Genomic DNA, 19,956 nt, shown 5'->3' with positions numbered 1-19,956 from the left:
CAGTTTCTGGGTTTTATAGTGGAAAAAGGAAAGCTCAGGCCTGATCCGGCTAAGATCCAGGCAGTGGCAGAGTGGCCGACTCCCACGTCACGTAAGCACTTACAAAGGTTTCTTGGGTTCGCCAACTTTTACAGACGTTTTATTCGCAATTACAGTATGAGGGCCGAGCCACTTACTAGACTGACTTCGAACAAACGGCCCTTTGCATGGTCTTCTGCGGCAGAGGCCGCATTTGTAGGTCTAAAACGTGCATTTACGAGCTCACCTGTCCTAGTCCACGCTGATTCTGATCTTCCTTTTGTGGTTGAGGTTGATGCATCGAGTTCCGGAGTGGGGGCCATTCTATCCCAGAGGTCTACGGTTGACCAGAGACTGCACCCCTGCGCATACTACTCCCGCCGCCTCAGCCCTGCAGAAGCAAATTACGATGTCGGCAACCGGGAGCTGCTCGCTATCGTACAGGCTTTGCAGGAATGGAGGCACTGGTTGGAGGGGACGGAAGAGCCGTTCCAAATACTTACGGACCACATAACTTGGAGTATCTTCGGGCTGCCAGGCGCCTCAACTCCCGCCAGGCCCGTTGGGCGTTGTTCCTGACTCGCTTTAACTTTGTGATAACTTACCGTCCAGGGTCGAGGAACGGGGAGCCCGACGCCCTGTCAAGGCTGTATGAACCATTGGAAGAGGGTCCTTCGGATGAGCCGGTGGTGCCAGAGAACCTGATCGTTGGAACACTGCGGTGGAAGGTCGAGCGTCTTGTGGAGAAGGCCTTGCGGGGTGTAAGGGTACCTGGAAGCTGTCCCGTTAGCAAGTTATTCGTACCAGACGCACAGCGCGCAGGAGTGCTGAAGTGGGGCCACGTTTCGAAGTTTGCCTGTCACCCGGGCGTTTCCCGCACATTCTTTCTTGTGTCACAGAGGTTCTGGTGGCCAGGCATGCGCAAGGACATCATGGACTATGACTCCGCTTGTACCATCTGTGCTCGAGGCAAGGCAGTTCATCGGCCACCTGCGGGATTGCTGAATCCACTCCCTGTTCCATCTCGCCCCTGGTCTCATGTTGCACTGGACTTCATCACTGGCCTCCCACGATCCAGGGGCCATTCTGTCATCTTGACCGTGGTGGACAGGTTCTCAAAGATGGCACACTTCGTCGCGCTCCCCAAATTGCCTTCAGCTCTAGAGACTGCTGACCTGTTAGTGACTCATGTATTTCGGACTCACGGCATTCCATGTGACCTTGTGTCGGATAGAGGACCACAATTCATCTCGCGGGTTTGGGGATCATTCTGCAAGGCCTTGGGGGCCACGTCAAGCCGGTCCTCTGGTTACCACCCGCAGTCGGATGGGCAGACGGAACGGGTCAACCAGGAGCTGGAGGCTGCCCTTCGCTGTGTTTGCCAACTGCATCCAGCCTCCTGGTCATCACACCTCCCTTGGGTGGAGTATGCCCACAACACCCTCGTTTGCTCGGCCACAGGGAGGTCGCCATTTATGACCGCATACGGGTTCCAGCCTCCGTTGTTCCCGTCCCAGGAAGCCGAGGCGGTTGTGCCTTCTGTCCAGGTCCACCTGTGGAGGGCCCATAAAGTCTGGAGGGACGCAAGGGCTGCACTGGTCCGCACAGCAGCCCGCAACCGACAGATTGCTGACCGCCACAGAAGGCCTGCTCCAGTGTATCAACCGGGCCAAATGGTCTGGTTATCAACGCGGGATTTGCACCTTGCGGGGACGTCCAAGAAGTTGGGCCCTTTTGCTGTGGACTCGGTGGTGAACCCCGTCGCGGTCAGGCTGAAGCTTCCTAATTCAATGAGGATTCACCCAGTCTTCCACGTGTCTCTGCTCAAGCCAGTCTCCACCTGTCCCGTGAACCCTCCGCCAGTGCCTTCTGCTCCTCGTGTGGTCGATGGTGGACCGGTGTATACAGTACGTACCATACTTGATTCTAGGAGGCGGGGTAGGGGTGTGCAGTACCTGGTCGACTGGGAAGGTTATGGCCCTGAGGAACGCCAATGGGTCCCCCGCTCCTGGATCCTCGATCCGTCGCTTCTGCGGGATTTCCACTCCCTCCATCCCACGAAACCAGGTGGTCCGCCAGGGGGCGTCCGTTGAGGGGGGGGTTCTGTCATATTTGTTTGAGTTCTCAGTTGTTTTTCCTATATTCAGCACCTGATTGAGCCAGATGGGTGTGGTAATGCGACACACCTGTGCTGCATTAGGAAAGCTTGATATTTAAGGAAGCCTGTCACCATCTGCAAGTGTCGGACTATTACATGCCAACCTGCTTGCTTACCGCTGTGTGCATCATCTCGAGTTCTACTTGCCATTTACGGTTGTATTCTTTGTTATCACATTGTTGTGCTAGTATTTTTGTTGGACTTTGCTATCATTTAGTTTAGCCTTTAGCCCTTGTGCCTTCTCCTTAGTTTACTCGCCGACTAGGTTCGTGCCATTTTTATTTTGTATTTTGTCTTGTGTGTTCTGGCGTGCTCCCTTAGTTCTCGTTTTGTAATAAATACGACAAACTTCCACCTCTGTGTTGGATCCATGCTTAACGGCTTGCCATATCATAACACTACCACTAATACAATTGTAACGAAACTGAGTTACAGTTACAAATTACTTTTGCCAAAAAAGTAAATGAGCTAGTAACTCATGCATGGTGTGTATAAACTTATTCATCTCGCTTACTAAACTCTTTAAAAACATACTAACAAGGAAATAATTAATCAACATAAATGTTTAAATATGCATATAGTTTATAAATAATGCGTTTTAAAGTAAGTCGTCCAAACTCCTTGAATTACAAGTATGAACAGAGGCCGTCTATATAACGCTTGAGATGCAGCATTCCATTATTTTCAACATTTTATGTCGTGTAATTTTAGTTTCTACGTGAATATTGGTTTCCATTTGTTTTTGTTATGGTAGGGGGTCTTTTAAATGGAACACTCTTGAACTAATACGTTTGCTATGAAATTGAGTTGTACATCGTCCTACTGTTTTGCTCATTTTAATAGTAAGACGGCAGTTGTCGTTCTTAAACACAAATGTTAACTTGTAACCACTGTTGTTCATCTTACTTTAAAAAGTAATGAGTTACAGTTACAAATTACTTCTGCCAAAAAAGTAAATGAGCTGGTAACTCATGGTGTGTATAAACTTATTCATCTCGCTTACTAAACTCTTTAAAAACACACTAACAAGGAAATAATTAATCAACATAAATGTTTAAATATGCATACAGTTTATAAACAATGCGTTTTAAAGTAAGTCGACCAAACCCCCTGAATTACAAGTATTAACATATATCCATCTACTTTTTTATATTTCAAGAAATCTGTTAGTAACATGCGGATGTTGTAATCTCAATGACCTATAAATCTAAAAGTTACTTATTTTTTTTCTCCCCTGAACATAGAAGACGATATTTTGTTTTTTGGTGTGGTAGTTGATGTTTTAAATGGAACACTCTACCACTAATACAATTGTAACGAAACTGAGTTGGACACTGTCCTACTGTTTGCTCATTTTAATAGTAAGACGGCAGTTGTCGTTCTTAAACACAAAAGTTAACTTGTAACCAGTGTTTTTAATTTTACTTTTAAAAAGTAATGAGTTACAGTTACAAATTACTTCTCCCAAAAAGTAAATGAATTAGTATCTCATGTAGTGTATAACTTTAGTCATCTCGCTCACTAATCTCTCTTAGGGCTGTCCCAAACGACAAATTTTCTCCCGATTAGTCAGCCGACTATTTTTACGATTAGTCGACTAATCTAATAATTTTTTTTTTTTTTTTACTAATTTAGCAATGAAATTTTGTTGACGCTTATCAATTCACAAAAAACATATTGGAACACTCAAATTATTTATGAAAGTACAAATAAACACGTAAATAACAATAATAAATCACAAATAAACAATGAGTTCAAATGCTGATAGAATTAACTAGTGTAGCATCCCGATTGAAAAGATGGTCTCTTAAACTGATGGTTTACAACTTTTATTCCATCCTTGATGCAAACACACTGTAAGAGCTACGGTGCACACAAATAAAGCAACACAATTAGAAATTAACTAAAACTTTTCACCTTTTTCCTTTTAAACCTTATTTATATATCAATGAATTGCCTATATGAATTGCCTTTACCTTAATTTATTACCTTATCATTGACAATCTCTCGCTTGAGTGCAATCACTGTATATACTGTATATATTTATGACCTTTTAACCTTATATAATTTTCTATACCATAAAATAAACCATAACATGAAATAGACCTTTCAATTAGCATTAAGAACAATACTAATAGCACTTATAGGACAATTGTCAATGAAACATTATTATTTAGTAAGGCGACAGCACCCTCTGGTGTACAAAAAAAAATAAAAAAAATTACAAACTGCGTGAAGGCGCTTGAGGTGTTTATTCACGGCCGACGTGCAGCCAAGCTTGGCATTGAAGAGACAGGACAGAAGAGTGTACTCTGCTTTGTTTCTTTGAAATAAGGCAATGTTTTGGACACTCTGGTGCGCTTTTTTTGGCTTTGTGCCGCTTTCCCCGCTTGCAAACAGAGCATCCGACATTCTAACTTTCCACGCATATATTTTTTTAACCCTTCATTAACCGTCGACGGGATGTTGTGCTCGGCGACGGATTTACGTCATCGATGACGTCGACTATGTCGACTAGTCGGGACAGCTCTAATCTCTTTATAAACTTACTAACAACGAAAAAGTTACAATACCATAAATGTCTAAATATACAGAGTTTAGAGACAATGTGTTTTGTAGTAGGAAGTAAAACCCAAACCCCAAGAATTACCAGTATTAACATTGACATAATATCTACATAACACTTCAGATGCAGTACTCTTTCATATTCAACATTTTATGTTATGCTTTTCATGTTCTACACGTCACTACCTTATACATTCTATAACATCTTTCACATCATAGATGTTTATATTAACTGATTGAAGAATAAGAACACTATTTACAGTATTTTAGAGCATTTGGTATTTATTTGTATCAAATATATTACAGTCTGTTAAGAAAACTCAAATGTAAACTTCGGGACCATTCACCAGTGCAAATCTCTGAAACTGTATCTTAGGTCTGCTGCTCAATAACCAGAACATTATGCTTCATTACGCCGTAGGCGGGAGCTAACGAAGAGGGCGGAGATTCGCGTCGAGTATTGAGACATGTTTCGAATCAGTCGGCCCGCGGAATCGCAAGGAAGAAGTTGGGGATATAGACTCTTCAGCAACAAAACTGGTATGTCACTAACCCTTATTTGGATACTTTTAAGTATAAAGAGCATGCTAACTTTGTGAAATAGAATGAATTAAACCCGGTTGAAATACATAATTATTTTGGAATGAAGTTACTTGAATAGAACAACTGTAGTTTCACAAATGCTTGAAAATGAACCGCTGCTAATGCTTACACACGTCTCGTTGATCATGGTTGATCTTTCCTCGTTGCTACTCATCGAAAAAATGTTCACTTAGCAATGCTACAAAACTAGCCTACATGCAGACTACACCCACCCAAATCACATGGTTTTTAGGGGTTTTGTTCAGACATGCCTGGACACGTTCCCCCTTCTCACCCACACTTTCCCATAACCCCTCCTTGTTTCCCAACAGGTGCAGGTCAAAGGGCACATCGCTTTGACTGGACATCCGACATGCCTGGACACAGTTCCCTTCTCACCCACACTTTCCCATAACCCCCCCTTGTTTCCCAACAGGTGCAGGTCAAAGGGCAACATGGGGTAATCCCTTAATTGTGGGGGTGACAGGTGGGGATCAAAGGTCAACCCATCAATCAAAGGTCAAAGGTCAACCTGTCTATCAAAGGTCAAACGTAGGGTCGTAAATCATCATTAAATCAACGCCCACATTCCTGAGTGAAGATAACTGGATTGTTCTTCTCTCTCTCTCATGCTAAAGAAGGAACTGAACTTGAATTTTAACTTCATAAATGACTTAACGGTGAAAGGCAGGACATCTGTTGTAAACACAAAATCAAAACAATAACAAATAAAACGGGCTGAATATCTACTTTTAAAATGGGAAAATCTAGGCTTAAACATTGAGAAGCCTGTATTTAAAAAGAGACATGTTTCTTTTAGGTCTATTGAAGTAATAGGGCCATTTAATGATTACTTGAAGTGCAATTCTTACATATGGCTTTTTTTTTTTTTTTAACATACTACACTTTCTCAACATTGTCAAAATCAAGTCGTTAATCTATGTAAATTTAAAATACTTACTCCTGCAGCAGCTGGACAAATGTGTGCCTGACTCTGTCCGTGATATTTCCTTGGTCAAGGCACAGTACATGATGTTATCGCGCTACTTCCAGTTTGAGAATATAAGAGTGTGCTGAAGTTTTAACATTACAATGACAATTGGGCCCTGTCGAAAGACATGAGGTTACTTGAAAAAAACAAGCACACTAACAGGTTGAAGACTGCGAATATGCCCTCAACTGACTAACTCAGAACCTACAGGCAAAGTCATTCCTGACATTAAGTGACATGAACGGTAATGGACCTCTAATCTATAGTGATCATTCGATCGCTGCCGGCCCTCACCTGGTCCAAATGATTGTGGGGAATATCAACATGACATGCAAGAATGAACAAATAACACAGTAAACTTTTTATTTATTTATTTATTTGTTTTGCTTTTAGGGTCTCTATCCTGAGTCCCACGGTATCATTGGTAACTCAATGTATGACCCTGTCTTCGATGCTACTTTCACCCTGAGAAACCAAGAGAAACTGAATCACCGTTGGTGGGGTGGTCAACCAGTGAGTATCAGTCTGACATATACGATTCATAATTTATCAAAACCACGAGTGCGTACATCTATACAGTATGGTTTACCTACATCCATCAGCTCGATTACTACATACCCAAATTATATTCTTTGTCTCTTAGATTTGGATCACAGCTCTCAAACAAGGAGTGAAGGCAGCCTCCTTCTTCTGGCCTGCGTAGGATTTTTTTCATGTCATCCACACACTGAAAAATAGTTTCTAAATCTTCACCAGTATCTTGCTTGATATAGTTTTACCTCAGCTATATGAAATGTTATTATTACACTACAACCATTACATGACCAAATTATGACTGGAAATATATACAGAAATGAAGCATCAGCCCACTCCAGTGTAAACTTGTGCACGCATCAACATATTTTCTACCATCAAATTAAACTGATCATATCTCCATTTTTTGTGGTATAATAATGCCAAATTTTATTTTATTTTTCCTTTTTTATATTATCACAGGGAGACAGTTTGAAATATACACTGTCAAAGTGTGAAAGTCCAAGTAAACTCATTGTTGTTAAAGTTCAAGTCAAGTTGCAAGTCTTTTAGTTGAGTCTGAAGTAATCACGTTCATGATTTGAGTCTGACTCGAGTCCAAGTCATATGACTCAAGTCCACACCTCTGGTAAATACGTTTAAGTATTCACATTTAAAGTATTGTCATTGTATTGTTTTATATAATATTAATTTAATATCTGACAATACAGACATTCCATAAATCTGCACCCCCGTATGATGCGAAAAAGTGGTGGCTACATAACTTTAGCAAACGCAGTCAAGTGTAGGGGACACATGGTTAAACCATGGCTACATTTACAGTATGGTTTAATGAGTATTAGAGGTACAGTGGTACCTCGACATAGATCGCTTCAGTACACAATCTTTTCGACATCTGACGTAAAATTTATCTCTCCAATTGTTTCTACATCCGACGACATGCTCGAAATACAACGCTTTATGACAGCGCCGGAGATTTTTTGTTTTCCTGCAAGACAGATGCACGGCTGATTTTCTTGTGAGAGAAATCAACATCGGTTCCAAAATGTTAGTGGAGGTGGATAAAAAAGAGAAAAGCTCAACCATGCAAATGCTTCCATGTTGCAGATAACTACTTTTGTATAGGAATAATTTTTTACCATTGAAATGAAGATGGAAATGATAGAAAAATATACGTGGTGTGCGCGTCCGTGAACTGGCTCGACGGTACGGCCACAGAATGTCTACGATCTCAACGGTTTTTATAAGTTTCGTGACAATTACTATTATTGCAATATCGCCAAAGACATCACCAGCTTTGTCAGGTTTTTAATCATTTATTTCAGAACTTGTGCAACACAACACGCCTACTGTCCGCCGCTGCTTACGAAAACAACAGAACATGAAAAGTGAAAGTAAAAACTCTAATGCACCACTCTGTCACGTCAGCCACGCGGTGTGTTCAGGTACACCACGCAAAACACATCCGCCACATTAGAACCCGATTCGTTACATTATTACAGGTACTGACATATCATTATTATTATTACTACTATTATAATATAATATTAATTCAATTGTTATTTACAATGTATTCGTTTTGCTATTTGCAATAGTACCAGCAATATTTATTAAGGACTTTGTATAGGTTTTTGGGATGTGGAATTATTAGGTATTCTTATGGGAAAATCCTGCCCGACATACGACCATTTCGACTTACAAACAAGATCCTGGAAAGAATGAACTTCGTATGTATAAGTACCACTGTATTGTAAAGCGATTTGAGCAACATTTAATGTCTGGGAAAATGCCAAATTTGTTTACCGTTATGCTACTCTAACAAAGTATGCTAATCTGACAGAACACTGGACCCTTCTGCAGCGAGTACACTTCTGCGCCCAGGTAAAGGGCGTGTTGGACCCGGTTTTGGTCATTTGTAAAAATACAATTTTCTTTGCACAAGTGTCACTTGTAGCGCCAAATTGTATATCGATGCACAGTGGTATGAAAAAGTATCTGAACCTTTTGGAATTTCTCACATTTCTGCATGAAATCACCATCAAATGTGATCTGAGCTTTGTCAAAATCACACAGATGAAGAAACATTGTCTGTTTAACTAAAACCACCCAAATATTTATAGTTTTTCATATTTTAATGAGGATATTTTGCAAACGATGACAGAAGGGGAAAAAATAAGTAAGTGAACCATCACATTTAATATTTTTTGCCCCCCCCGGCAGCTAAAACCTCAACCAGATGCTTCCTGTAGCTGCAGACCAGTCTGGCACATTGATTAGGACTAATCTTGGCCCATTCTTCTCTACAAAACTACAGCAGTTCAGTCAGATTCCTTGGATGTCTGGCATGAATCGCAGTCTTTTGGTCATGCCACAGTATCTCAATGGGGTTCAAGTCTGGACATTCACTTGGCCACTCCAGAACGTGTATTTTGCTCTTCTGAAACCATTCTGAAATTGATTTACTTCTGTGTTTTGGATCATTGTCTTTTTGCAGCATCCATACTTTTTTTTTTTTTTTTTTTAGCTTCAACTTTCTGACAGCCGGACTCAGGTTTTCCTGCAAAACATCCTCATAAACTTTTGAATTCATTCTTCCATTAATGATTGCAAGTTGTCCAGGCCCAGCAAAACAGCCCCAAATCGTGATGCTCCCGCCACGGTGGGAATGTGGTGTTGATGTTGGTGAGCTGCTCCATTTTTCCTCTACACATGACATTGAGTGTTACTCCCGAACAGTTCAACTTTGGTCTCATCAGTCCTCAAAATATCTTGCTAAAACCTCTGTGGAGTTTCCAAGTGCCTTTTTGCGAACATTGTGAACGACCAACAATGTTTTTTTTAGATAGCAGTGGCTTCCTCGGTGGAGCCCTCCCAGGAACACCATTCCTGGTCATAGTTTTACATATAGTTGATGTGTGCACAGAGATATTGGACTGTGCCAGTAATTTGTGTAGGTCTTTAGCAGACACTCTAGGGTTCTTTTTTACCTCTCTGAGTACTATGCGCCGAACTCTTGGCATCATCTTTGGTGGACGACCACTCCTTAGGAGAAAAGCAACAGTGCCAAACTCTCTCCATTTGTAGACAACTCTTCTGATTGTTGATTGATGAACATTCAGACTTTTAGAGATGGTTTTGTATCCTTTCCCACAAATCAACAATCCTTGATCGCAGGTCTTCAGACACCTCTTTTGACGGAGCACATCATATCAGACAATTCTTTTCATCAAGACAATTCATACCAGGTGTGTGTTTTATAGTGGCCAGGGTAGCTTTAAACCACTCATAAGTGATTGGGTACACACCTTACTTAAATTCTTTGGTAAAAATTGGTTTGAATTGTTTTTTAAGTCTCCTTAAGCAGAGGGTTCACTTACTTATTTTTCCCCCTTCTGTCATTGTTTGCATGTAGGGTTGGGCATCGAGCATCGATGGGATCAGGTTATAACACTCTGATGCTCCCGGAACGGTTCACATTTAAAAATTTCGATTCCATGTTTCGATGCCCTGAGTACGAGAGTAGAGTGACGATGTGATGTGGGACATCAAGAGAAAGCTATGAAGCAAATTCATTTTATTTCCCTTCTTTTAAAAATATCTATTTTTAGATGGGGTGCTGAGAAATATTGTGTGCCTAACGCTTCCAAGCATTTTCAAGGACCAATTCAAGCATTTTTCAAACTTTGAAAACATTCAAATTTAAAAATTGTATACAGGAAAATATAAAAACACAGTCGAGTGAGTTTCTTTTATTTAACGTGTAATTTGATTTTTCATTTGTAGCACGATCCCACTTGAACGGCGGATACTGACCATGTTGCAGTGGCTCCACCTGCCTGAACCAGAAAGGTGAATATCGCATATTGTCTCGTTCTTTGCCCATCATCTTTGCCCTGTTTTACACTATGTCACCTCACTAAATTTTACATTATTTTTAATGTATCTGTACCTGTTCAGCTGTATTTAGACACAGAGAAAGGGAATTTATTGTGGCTGTGTATTGCCTCATATCTGGCGATACGATTCATATCAAAAACAATTATTGCGATATTTGAAAAATCACTTTAGAAAAAACAAATCAAAATGGACATAAATGTACATTTATAAGAATCTATTCTTGAAATCTCATACAGCGCTCAGTAGTTTTTGTTTTATGTTTGAACAACATATGATTTTCATTATAACATTTTGTCTTTGTTAGTGCAAACCTGCTTGAGAGCAAACCAGCTTTAGTCCAAACCTACCTAAATGCAGGATTATGAATATGAAAAAAAAAAAAAAACATCTTAAAGGATGTATAGCATGTTATTTACGAACATTTGTCAAAAAAAAAAAAGGTCAAAGCATTAGCTTGAGCATCCAGGTATACCATCCACCACAAGTCCAAAAGACTAATAACTTTCCTATTTCCGCAGTATTTCTTTTGCATTGCACATATTAATAATTCCATATTGTGTAGCTCTTGTCACACTCTCTGCCTCTGTTTTTGCAGTAAAAGCCCAAATTTCAGACTTATCAAGGTGCTTCTGGTCATCGCGCATCTCCATCTCCGCCATGTTGAAAATTTTGCTTAGTGTCGTCAAATCCCACGAGACTATAGTATGAAAGAGCCACCCACTCTCGCTGTTGTTGTTCTGTTGTTTCTTCAGCAAATTGCAAGGCAAGGCAGCTGCGTGCTGCCAACTAGTGGACAGCAGTAAAAGTGCAACCACTGTATTGTTTATTTCCATCAAAAACGCACGTGTGAGGATCTATACATATGGATTTTGAATCGATACGAGAATTGCGTGATGTAGTAGCACGATATATCTCAGAATCGTTTTTTTTTTTTTTTTTTAACACTCTTTCACTTTGCACAGAGTGTAGTACTTGTGAGAACAAGACTGAACAGCGCTGAATTATTACCCTGTTTGTCATCAGTTTTGAAAAATGCCAAGTTGTTGAAAATGCAAAACACTGTTCGGGATGCTCTTGCTAGAAATTCTGAAAAAGAGTCCATTACAGTAGTCCGGCCTTGACGACATAAAGACATGGAGTAGCTTTTCCACATTCGAGTTGATTTGGCTTAGATTGGATGAAGCTTGGAGATATTTTTAGGGAATGACGTCTTGCACAGTTGCCTCGTGTGGTTATTGTAGATGAGGTGTGGGTCACACTAAACCCCCAAAATTGTAACTGTGAGAATAAGAAATGGCCTTGTTGTAAAAGGCAGGTGAGGTTATAGATGAAGACTAGACCTGATGTGGTGTGCCAAGAAGAAGAGCCTCAGTTTCATTGCTGTTTAGTTGCTGCTCATCCACGTCTTTATCTTCTCAAGGCAGTCAGCGAGAGAGGAGAGGGCTGTAGAGGAGTGGGAGTGGTTCTGACTACTAAATTATGTTGTATGGATAATCATTAAATTCTATTTTAAATGTTTCACCCTGTTGCAGACCCTATGTTTACGCAATGCACTTTGAGCAGCCAGACATATATGGACATAAAATGGGACCCATGAGCATTGAAGTAAGTATCTTTAATGTCAACATGTGGTTACACACTTAATTGAGGTAATTTAAAGCTCATGAATTCCTTTGTGTATTCCAGTTGAATAATCCTCTGAGGTTGATCGATAGGATCGTAGGTCAACTAATGAATGGGCTGAAGCAGATGAAACTGCACCGATGTGTCAACATCATCATAGTCGGAGATCACGGTATTTCTAACACACTAGACCACAAGTACCATGGGAGAGTGAAATTTTCTCAAAATCTTGGAAGTATGAGATACTTTAAATGTTAGATTCAATGTTACCAGGGGAATATTATTAAATGCAAATTTAAATACATATGGGGGTGTGTCAACAACGTCCTATTGTCAAGCGTTCCCATTTTCTGTTCTCAGGTATGGAAGAGGCCCATTGTGATCAAACGGAGTTCCTTAGTAATTACCTGACAAATGTCGATGACATCATATTAATTCCAGGATCCCTAGGCAGAATACGCTCTAGATTTCTCAACAACCCAAAATGTAAGAAACAAAGAAAACATTCATCATGCTTTTATTTGACAACCACATTTTGGTTAATTAAAAGTTAATTAAGAATATACCTCTCAATGTCCTTTTTTCAAATTGCTGGATGGAAAGATGAAACCGTAAAAGATAAAGCACTCATTGATTGTAAATCGATTTCAGAGTAAGCAGGATTTTGAGGTTTTTTTTTTTTTTTTTTTTTTTGCGGGTGCAGTACCTCAACCACAGTAACCTAGGATAGTTTCTCCTCAGCTTTTTCATCCAGGGGTATACTGTATCAAGGCCTGATGAGATGTTGCTAAATTAATATATAAGCAACCTCATCTGGCTCCTCTTTTATTTATTTCTTGTTTTTTAACCTGTCCTAATCAGTTGCAAGACGCAGAATAAGGGAATTTGTGTGTCTGAACCATTTTAATGTGCCACATCTGTGCTTGGTGTACTCCATAGTGGTTGTTCATATTGCGTTTGTAGCACCTCTCTAGTATGGGTAACTATCCTGAGAGGTGGCAAACCGGAGTTCGTTGTTTTTCTCAAAGAATATCACAATGCAACTATATTCAATGGACCTATTGCAAAACCATTCCCCCAAATCACAAAAGTCAGTCACCTAGCAGTAGAATTGCATAGGAATACTATGTGGTTGTTTTAATCTAACTTTAAAAAAGCAAAAATCTGATGGTTTAACGCTATGGATTTTGTAGGATTCTTGTTCATTTCATTCATGTTTGTTGTTTGTTTTATTGCTTTACAACAGCTAGGTCTTTATTTTAAAGCAGAAGTTCAGAATTTTTGACATTAGGCTTTATCTTTGAGTTAGCGGGAGTTTAATTAGTCGGTGAAGTTGATTTTAACAAATTCTGTGCAGTTTGTCTGTTATTTGTTAGTTTCATGGCTCCAGAGTGGCTAAGCAAGTGCCTGCTTAGCATAGCATTAAAAAAAACAAAAAAAACCCAAAACAAAACAAAAAAAAAATCAACAGATATAACCTCGCCAAATAAATTCAAAATGTAGATCATTGTTCCAAGTACCCATGCGGCCAAAACAATGTCATACCAAACTGCCGTAATTCATTAATTCCTGCAGGACTATTTTTTTTTTTTTCGAGATTCGTAACGCGACCACAATAGAAAGGAGTGTTTTGGCCATTCATGCTCTTAGTGTGCTGGAGAGCACCCCCCCCCCCCCCCCCAAAAAAAAAAAAAAAAAACTGGTGAAAAAACTGATGTGTCATCACCAGTGTTGTCAGTAACGCGTTACTAAGTAACGCGTTACTGACAACACTGGTGACAACACTTCAGATTACAGTAACGCGTTACTAAGTAACGCGTTACTGTAATCTGATTACTTTCTTTCAGTAACAAGCAATCTAACGCGTTAGTTTTTCCAAGCCAGTAATCTGATTAAAGTTAGTTTCCTCAGTAACTGCGCTACTATTTTGTTTTTGCCTCATACTGTATGTTGAATGAAGAATACTGTAGTCATGTACGAAGAGCATTTGAATAGAAAATACCGCACTTGAGTTTGGGAGTGACATCACATCTCACGTTTTCTCATCGGAAAAAAAACGGGTCACGTGCAGTACCATGCTGTATGTGCGCCGTCTGCCACATAGCCTGGCTACAGGATGCTAACAGTAAAGGAGCCGGAGACATACAACAAACGGCTGCATTTGCTCACTGGAGATACAGCCATTACTTCACATATCCGTCCAGTAAAGACGACAAAAATATCTCAGTGCGTTGCAAACTCTGCGCTGGTTCAGATGGACTGTCGACCGCTATATACTCGACATCCAATTCAACAAGGAAGCACTTGGAATTACAGCACAACGCGTCGCGAAAAAAACTCAAAACAAGACGACAGATGACGAGACAGCCAGCAACTTGCCTTTATAATATGTGTAATTATGTACATTTTATAGTTGGAGTTTGTAATCGTAGGCGGAGTTTTACATTTGTGGGACTGGGGGGAGACGCATGTTGAAGACTGAAACGAAAGGCAAAAGTTTGGACACACTTCATAATTTTTGCATTTTATATATTTTCACTGCTATTGTAAATTCTCACTGAAGACATCAAAACTATGAACGAACATGTGGAATGGCAAAAAAAGTGAAATAACTGAAAACAGGTTTTGTATTCCACATTCTTCAAAGTATCTACCTTTGAGGTGTCTCCAAACCTTTGGCCAATACTGTACAGTATATATATGCTGTATATATATATTAGTGATGCACGATAATACATTTTTCAACCGATATCGCTAACCGATAATTTCCTGCCCCTTTCACCCGATAACCAATAATGTGACGCCGATAATTCTATTCAAATATGTAAAATTTTAAAGTATACGAAGATCAAATGTTACTGTGCAAAATAGTAATTTAGTGCTATTTTTTTCCCCACATCAAATGTGAACAAGTAGTAAATTCCAACAACTAAACAATGGCAATGACGTTGTGTAATGGTAAGCTTTTGGCAACAATTACTTAGAGAGTAAACACCCAAGTTGCACAAAAATGCCTTTAAAAGTAAGCCATTCCTAACATATATCACATTATTACACTGCAAAAACACCTCCTTAAAACTAGCAGAATTGGACAAAACTGTTGATTGCGCACATTTGGAGGCTATATCAAGTATATAATTATCGGATTGCATTATCGGTTGAATTTCGTTTTATCTGGATTATCTGTGTGACATCATAATTGCCATTATCGGCCGATAATTATCGGTGACCGATATTATCGTGCATCTCTAATATATATATATATATATATATATATATACACACACACACACACATCTTGATACTGTTCGAGTTCAATCAGCTGTTCAAGTTGTTGTTGGTAGCGTTTGAAAGCTTAGGTTTAAAGAAATTCTAAATATCTATCTTGCCTCCTCTGGTGTAGTTTTGGCTAAGCAAAGCAAAGGATAGTCTCAAGGTGCTAGTCACATGATCTGTTCGAAAAATGATTTTGACCCATTATGAAAACTACGTTGTAGGATTTTTGTTCATTTCATAAATTTTTGTTGTTTTATTGCTTTACAACTTTTATAAACAACATTTGAATGGCTAGGTCTTTGTTTCAAAGGGGAAGTTCAGAATTTATTACATTAGGCTTAATCTTCAAGTTGGCAGGGGTATAATTAAGTTGATTTGAACAAATTCCGAGCAGTTTGTCAGTTATTTGTTAGTTTTAAGGCTCCAGGATGGCTAAGCTAGGGCGAGTCAACGGTGGTTGAAATCAACTCCATCGACTAATTAAACCCCCGCTAACTCAAAGATTAAGCCTTATGTGAAAAACTTAAATACACGTGATGAAATGTTTGTTATTTTTATGTTGAGGCAGCAAAAGTAGAAAAATTGGTAAAAAGTAACTGATAAGTTACTTTTAAAGTAACTTAGTTACTTAGATAATAAAGTAATCAGTATAGTAACTAGATTACTTTTTAAAAATGTAATCAGTAATTAAATTACTTTTTTAAGTAATCCGTGACAACACTGGTCATCACTCCGCCCTGCTTGCCTAGACAGCCTATTCTCTGCAGAACACTGAATTACAAATGTTGCTGTTCATACTACGAATATTGACATGGAAAGGCAAGTTTTTTTTAAACTCGTTTTTTATTGAATTTTCCAAAACCAAAAACACTTGAAATGACATACACCAAACCGGGGTTCCCAAACTACGGCCCACCTCCACATTTGGTCCGGCCCCCTGAACAATACCAGAGAGCATTTTGAATATATATATATAGATTTTTTTTCTCAATAGTGTTATTTATTACCTGGCCTTTTTCTGTGAAGAACTCAGAGAGGGTTATTTGGTTATTATCTATTTAATTATTATATTATATTCATTGATTCATTCATTTTCCATGCCACTTTTTCCTCGCGAGGGTCGCGGAGGTTCGGGAGTCTATCCCAGCTAACTACGGGCAGAAGGCAGTGTACACCCTGAACTGGTTGCCAGCCATCAGGGCACAATGAGAAATACAACCATTCACGCACACACTAATACCTACGGACAATTTAGAGTGTTCAATCAGCCTACCATGCATGTTTTTGGGATGTGGGAGGAAACAGGAGTTCCCGGAGAAAACCTACGCAGGCACGGGGAGAACATGCAAACTCCACACAGGAAGGCCGAAGCCCGGGATTGAACCCTTGATCTCAGAACTGTGAGGCAGACATGCCAACCCCTCAGCCACCGTGCTGCCTTATATTATATTATTATTTTTATTTTATTTACTTTTCTTCCGTGAAGAATCCAGAAAGGGTTATTTGATTGTGAAAACAATATTTTTTTTACATTTAGGCACTCCTGCAATCGTCACACTGACCCTGGCCCCTCATCAGAGAAGGGAAATAACAGCCCCCCCCCCCCCCCCGGAAGGAGTCCATCATTTCAATTATTCCTAAAGAAGGAATAGATAGAGCGCAATGTTGTAACTACAGGCCCATCTCACTTTTAAATGTAGAATATAAACTATATACATCAACCATAGCCAAGAGAATGGAGACATATATATGCAGAATTTGATAGATGAAGACCAGACAGGCTTCATCAGAGAGAGGCAGACACAAGATAACATTAGAAGGACACTTCTTATTATGGAGATAATAATAAATAATAATAATAAAGGAGAAAGTGCAATTTTGGTAAGCATAGATGCGGAAAAGGCCTATGACAGTGTTAATTGAGCCTTTTGTTTTTTTACAGTAATGCAAATATTTGGTTTTGAGGAAAGATTCATTAAGTGCATTAGGTCTCTGTATCAGGACCCGCAAGCGAGAATTAAGATAAACAGTAGCCTGACTGGCAGCTTTAAATTGGCACGTGGGATGAGACAGGATGTAGCCTTTCCCCTATTTTGTTTGCATTGGTCATTGAACCATTAGCACAAATGATAAGACAAGAGGACACTATTACTGAAATTACAATTGGAAGAGAGGAGCATAAAATAGGATTGTTTGCAGACAACATATTGGTCTACTTACAACGACCGAATGAAAACTTAACAAAATTGATGGGGCTATTGGAGGATTATGGGAAATACTCGGGCTATAAAGTCAATATATCCAAAACAGAAATATTCTCATTAAACTATGAACCGTCACAGGAGATAAACAATAAGTACAAAATACATTGAAAAGCTGGATCAATAAAATACCTGGGAGTGAATATAGTGAAGGGACTAGACATCTTATTTGAAGCAAATTATACAAAAATCAACCAAGAAATAAGAAAAGACTTAGAGAGGTGGTCGGATATGATTATTGATATGAGCTCAAGGACAGAAGTGGTCAAGATGAATGTTTTGCCAAGACTTCTGTATTTGTTCCAGTCTCTGCCAGTAAAGATACCAAAAAAACCAATTTGTAGAATGGGACAAGTGGATCTCGCGGTTTATTTGGAGGCGAAAAAGGCCAAGAATTAGGTTCAAGACTCTGCAGCTGCCAAAAGAGAAAGGCGGACTGGCTTTGCCAAGCCTGCAAGAATTCTTCCATGCAGCACAAATCAGACCTTGGATTTATTGGTGCAAGGAAGGTTACTCTGCAAAATGAAAATCTATAGAACTAGGAAAAATCAATAATGAGATGCGGAATTTAATAGCTCACAAGGAACAGATTAAAAAACTAAGTAACCAATTGGGGGAGATTACTAAGATTAATAATTAAGATTAATGGAAATATGGAAAACTGTGATATGATCTGGAAAGGGAAACAAAAATTCTGAGTTGGTTTGCATTCGATGGTGGTTTCACACCAGGACTAAATGATAAAGGGTTTAGGGGTTGGGCGAAAAAAGGCATCACAGCAATATGTAACGTGGTGGAAGGAGGCAGAGATTTGGACTGGATGAGGAGGACCATTATACATATATACAATTAAAAGACTATTATGACAAAGTGGTTAAGAGTGTAACTGAAAATGAGATCATTAAGGTGTTCAAGAAAGCTTATGATGGGGAGAAATGTAAAGTTATCTCTGAACTTTATAAAGCATTTATGTCATGTCAGACACACACATCTCTATATATCAAAGAAAAATGGGAGAAAGAACTCAAATTACAAATAACCAAGGAAGAATGGTTCATACATGTGTGAGACACTGTGCACATCCACTAGCTCCAAGGTTTGGAGAGAATTTAATTGGAAAAACATCTTACGGTTCTTTATAACCCCTTTGCAAAGAAAAATCGTATCTGCCCAACAACCGTGCTGGAGGGCATGTGGGCATATGGATGTGGGACATTTACACATATTCTGTTCTTGTAAAAAATTAAAAGAAAAGATATAATTTGGAATGATCTGAGAAAAATAATCGGTTGTGGGATCCCAAGAACATTCAAGGTACTTTATATGGGAATCTAACTCTGGAAACGATACAAAAGGTTGATGAGTACCTTGTTAAGGTGTTGCTGACAGCAAGTAAAAAAGTAATCACGAGACTGTGGTATAAAGCTGACCAGCCAACTGAGGAACAGTGGATGTGTACTGTGGAAGAGATATGTGAAATGGAGAGACTTATATTTAGACTATGAATACAAGAAAGACAATTCGAAGATAAATGGAAAAAATGGAAAGACTTTAGAAAGGAAAATAGGACACCAATTTAAGATGATATTGAATAACTTTGACATGTGAACAAGATGATTAAGGGGAAATTGAAGGTCAGGCCATAATACTGTAAATTAGTGGTATTATTTATGTTGTTGTTTTTTTCTTTTGGGTTAATGTGCTTTGTTTTTGTTTGGCAATGGTAAGTTTTAATAACTTTATCCTGAAAACATAGCCAACACTCTTGATTTTATGGGTCATCAGTGATTCTCATGAGTGCATATATTGTTTTTTTATTGGTATGCTAAGCAGGCACCGGTGACTCGCACTAGCTGAGCAATTCCGGAGCCCTGAAACTAGAAAATAACTAACAACGCCACCGACTAATTAAACCCCCGCAAACTCGAAGACTAAGCCCTATGTCAAATATTCTGAACTTCCCCTTTAAATTCATTTATAGGGAAGTCAATTACATACAATGACATTTTTCGGCCACCGAAGGGGAGGGCACTGTCCCCCTCTCAATCTCC

The 19,956-nt window shown here is 39.3% G+C and overlaps 1 protein-coding gene across 4 annotated transcripts in view; it reads left to right on the top strand.

The window, feature by feature from the left end:
• The window catches only part of LOC130914298 (ectonucleotide pyrophosphatase/phosphodiesterase family member 2), a 221,653-nt gene that overhangs the window by 91,374 nt on the left and 110,323 nt on the right, over positions 1-19,956 (top strand). For all 4 annotated transcript variants that reach the window (XM_057833354.1, XM_057833355.1, XM_057833353.1 and 1 more), the window contains 6 exons: positions 6,708-6,827; positions 6,958-7,013; positions 10,632-10,697; positions 12,278-12,350; positions 12,432-12,540; positions 12,729-12,854. In XM_057833354.1, the coding sequence (XP_057689337.1) occupies positions 6,708-6,827; positions 6,958-7,013; positions 10,632-10,697; positions 12,278-12,350; positions 12,432-12,540; positions 12,729-12,854 (550 nt within the window). The remainder of the gene's footprint in view (positions 1-6,707; positions 6,828-6,957; positions 7,014-10,631; positions 10,698-12,277; positions 12,351-12,431; positions 12,541-12,728; positions 12,855-19,956) is intronic.

This window comes from Corythoichthys intestinalis, chromosome 4 (genome assembly GCF_030265065.1).
Source record: "Corythoichthys intestinalis isolate RoL2023-P3 chromosome 4, ASM3026506v1, whole genome shotgun sequence".
Classification (NCBI taxonomy): domain Eukaryota; kingdom Metazoa; phylum Chordata; class Actinopteri; order Syngnathiformes; family Syngnathidae; genus Corythoichthys; species Corythoichthys intestinalis.
The sequence above is the reverse complement of the archived record's forward strand: the minus strand, read 5'-3'. Positions and strand labels throughout refer to the sequence as shown.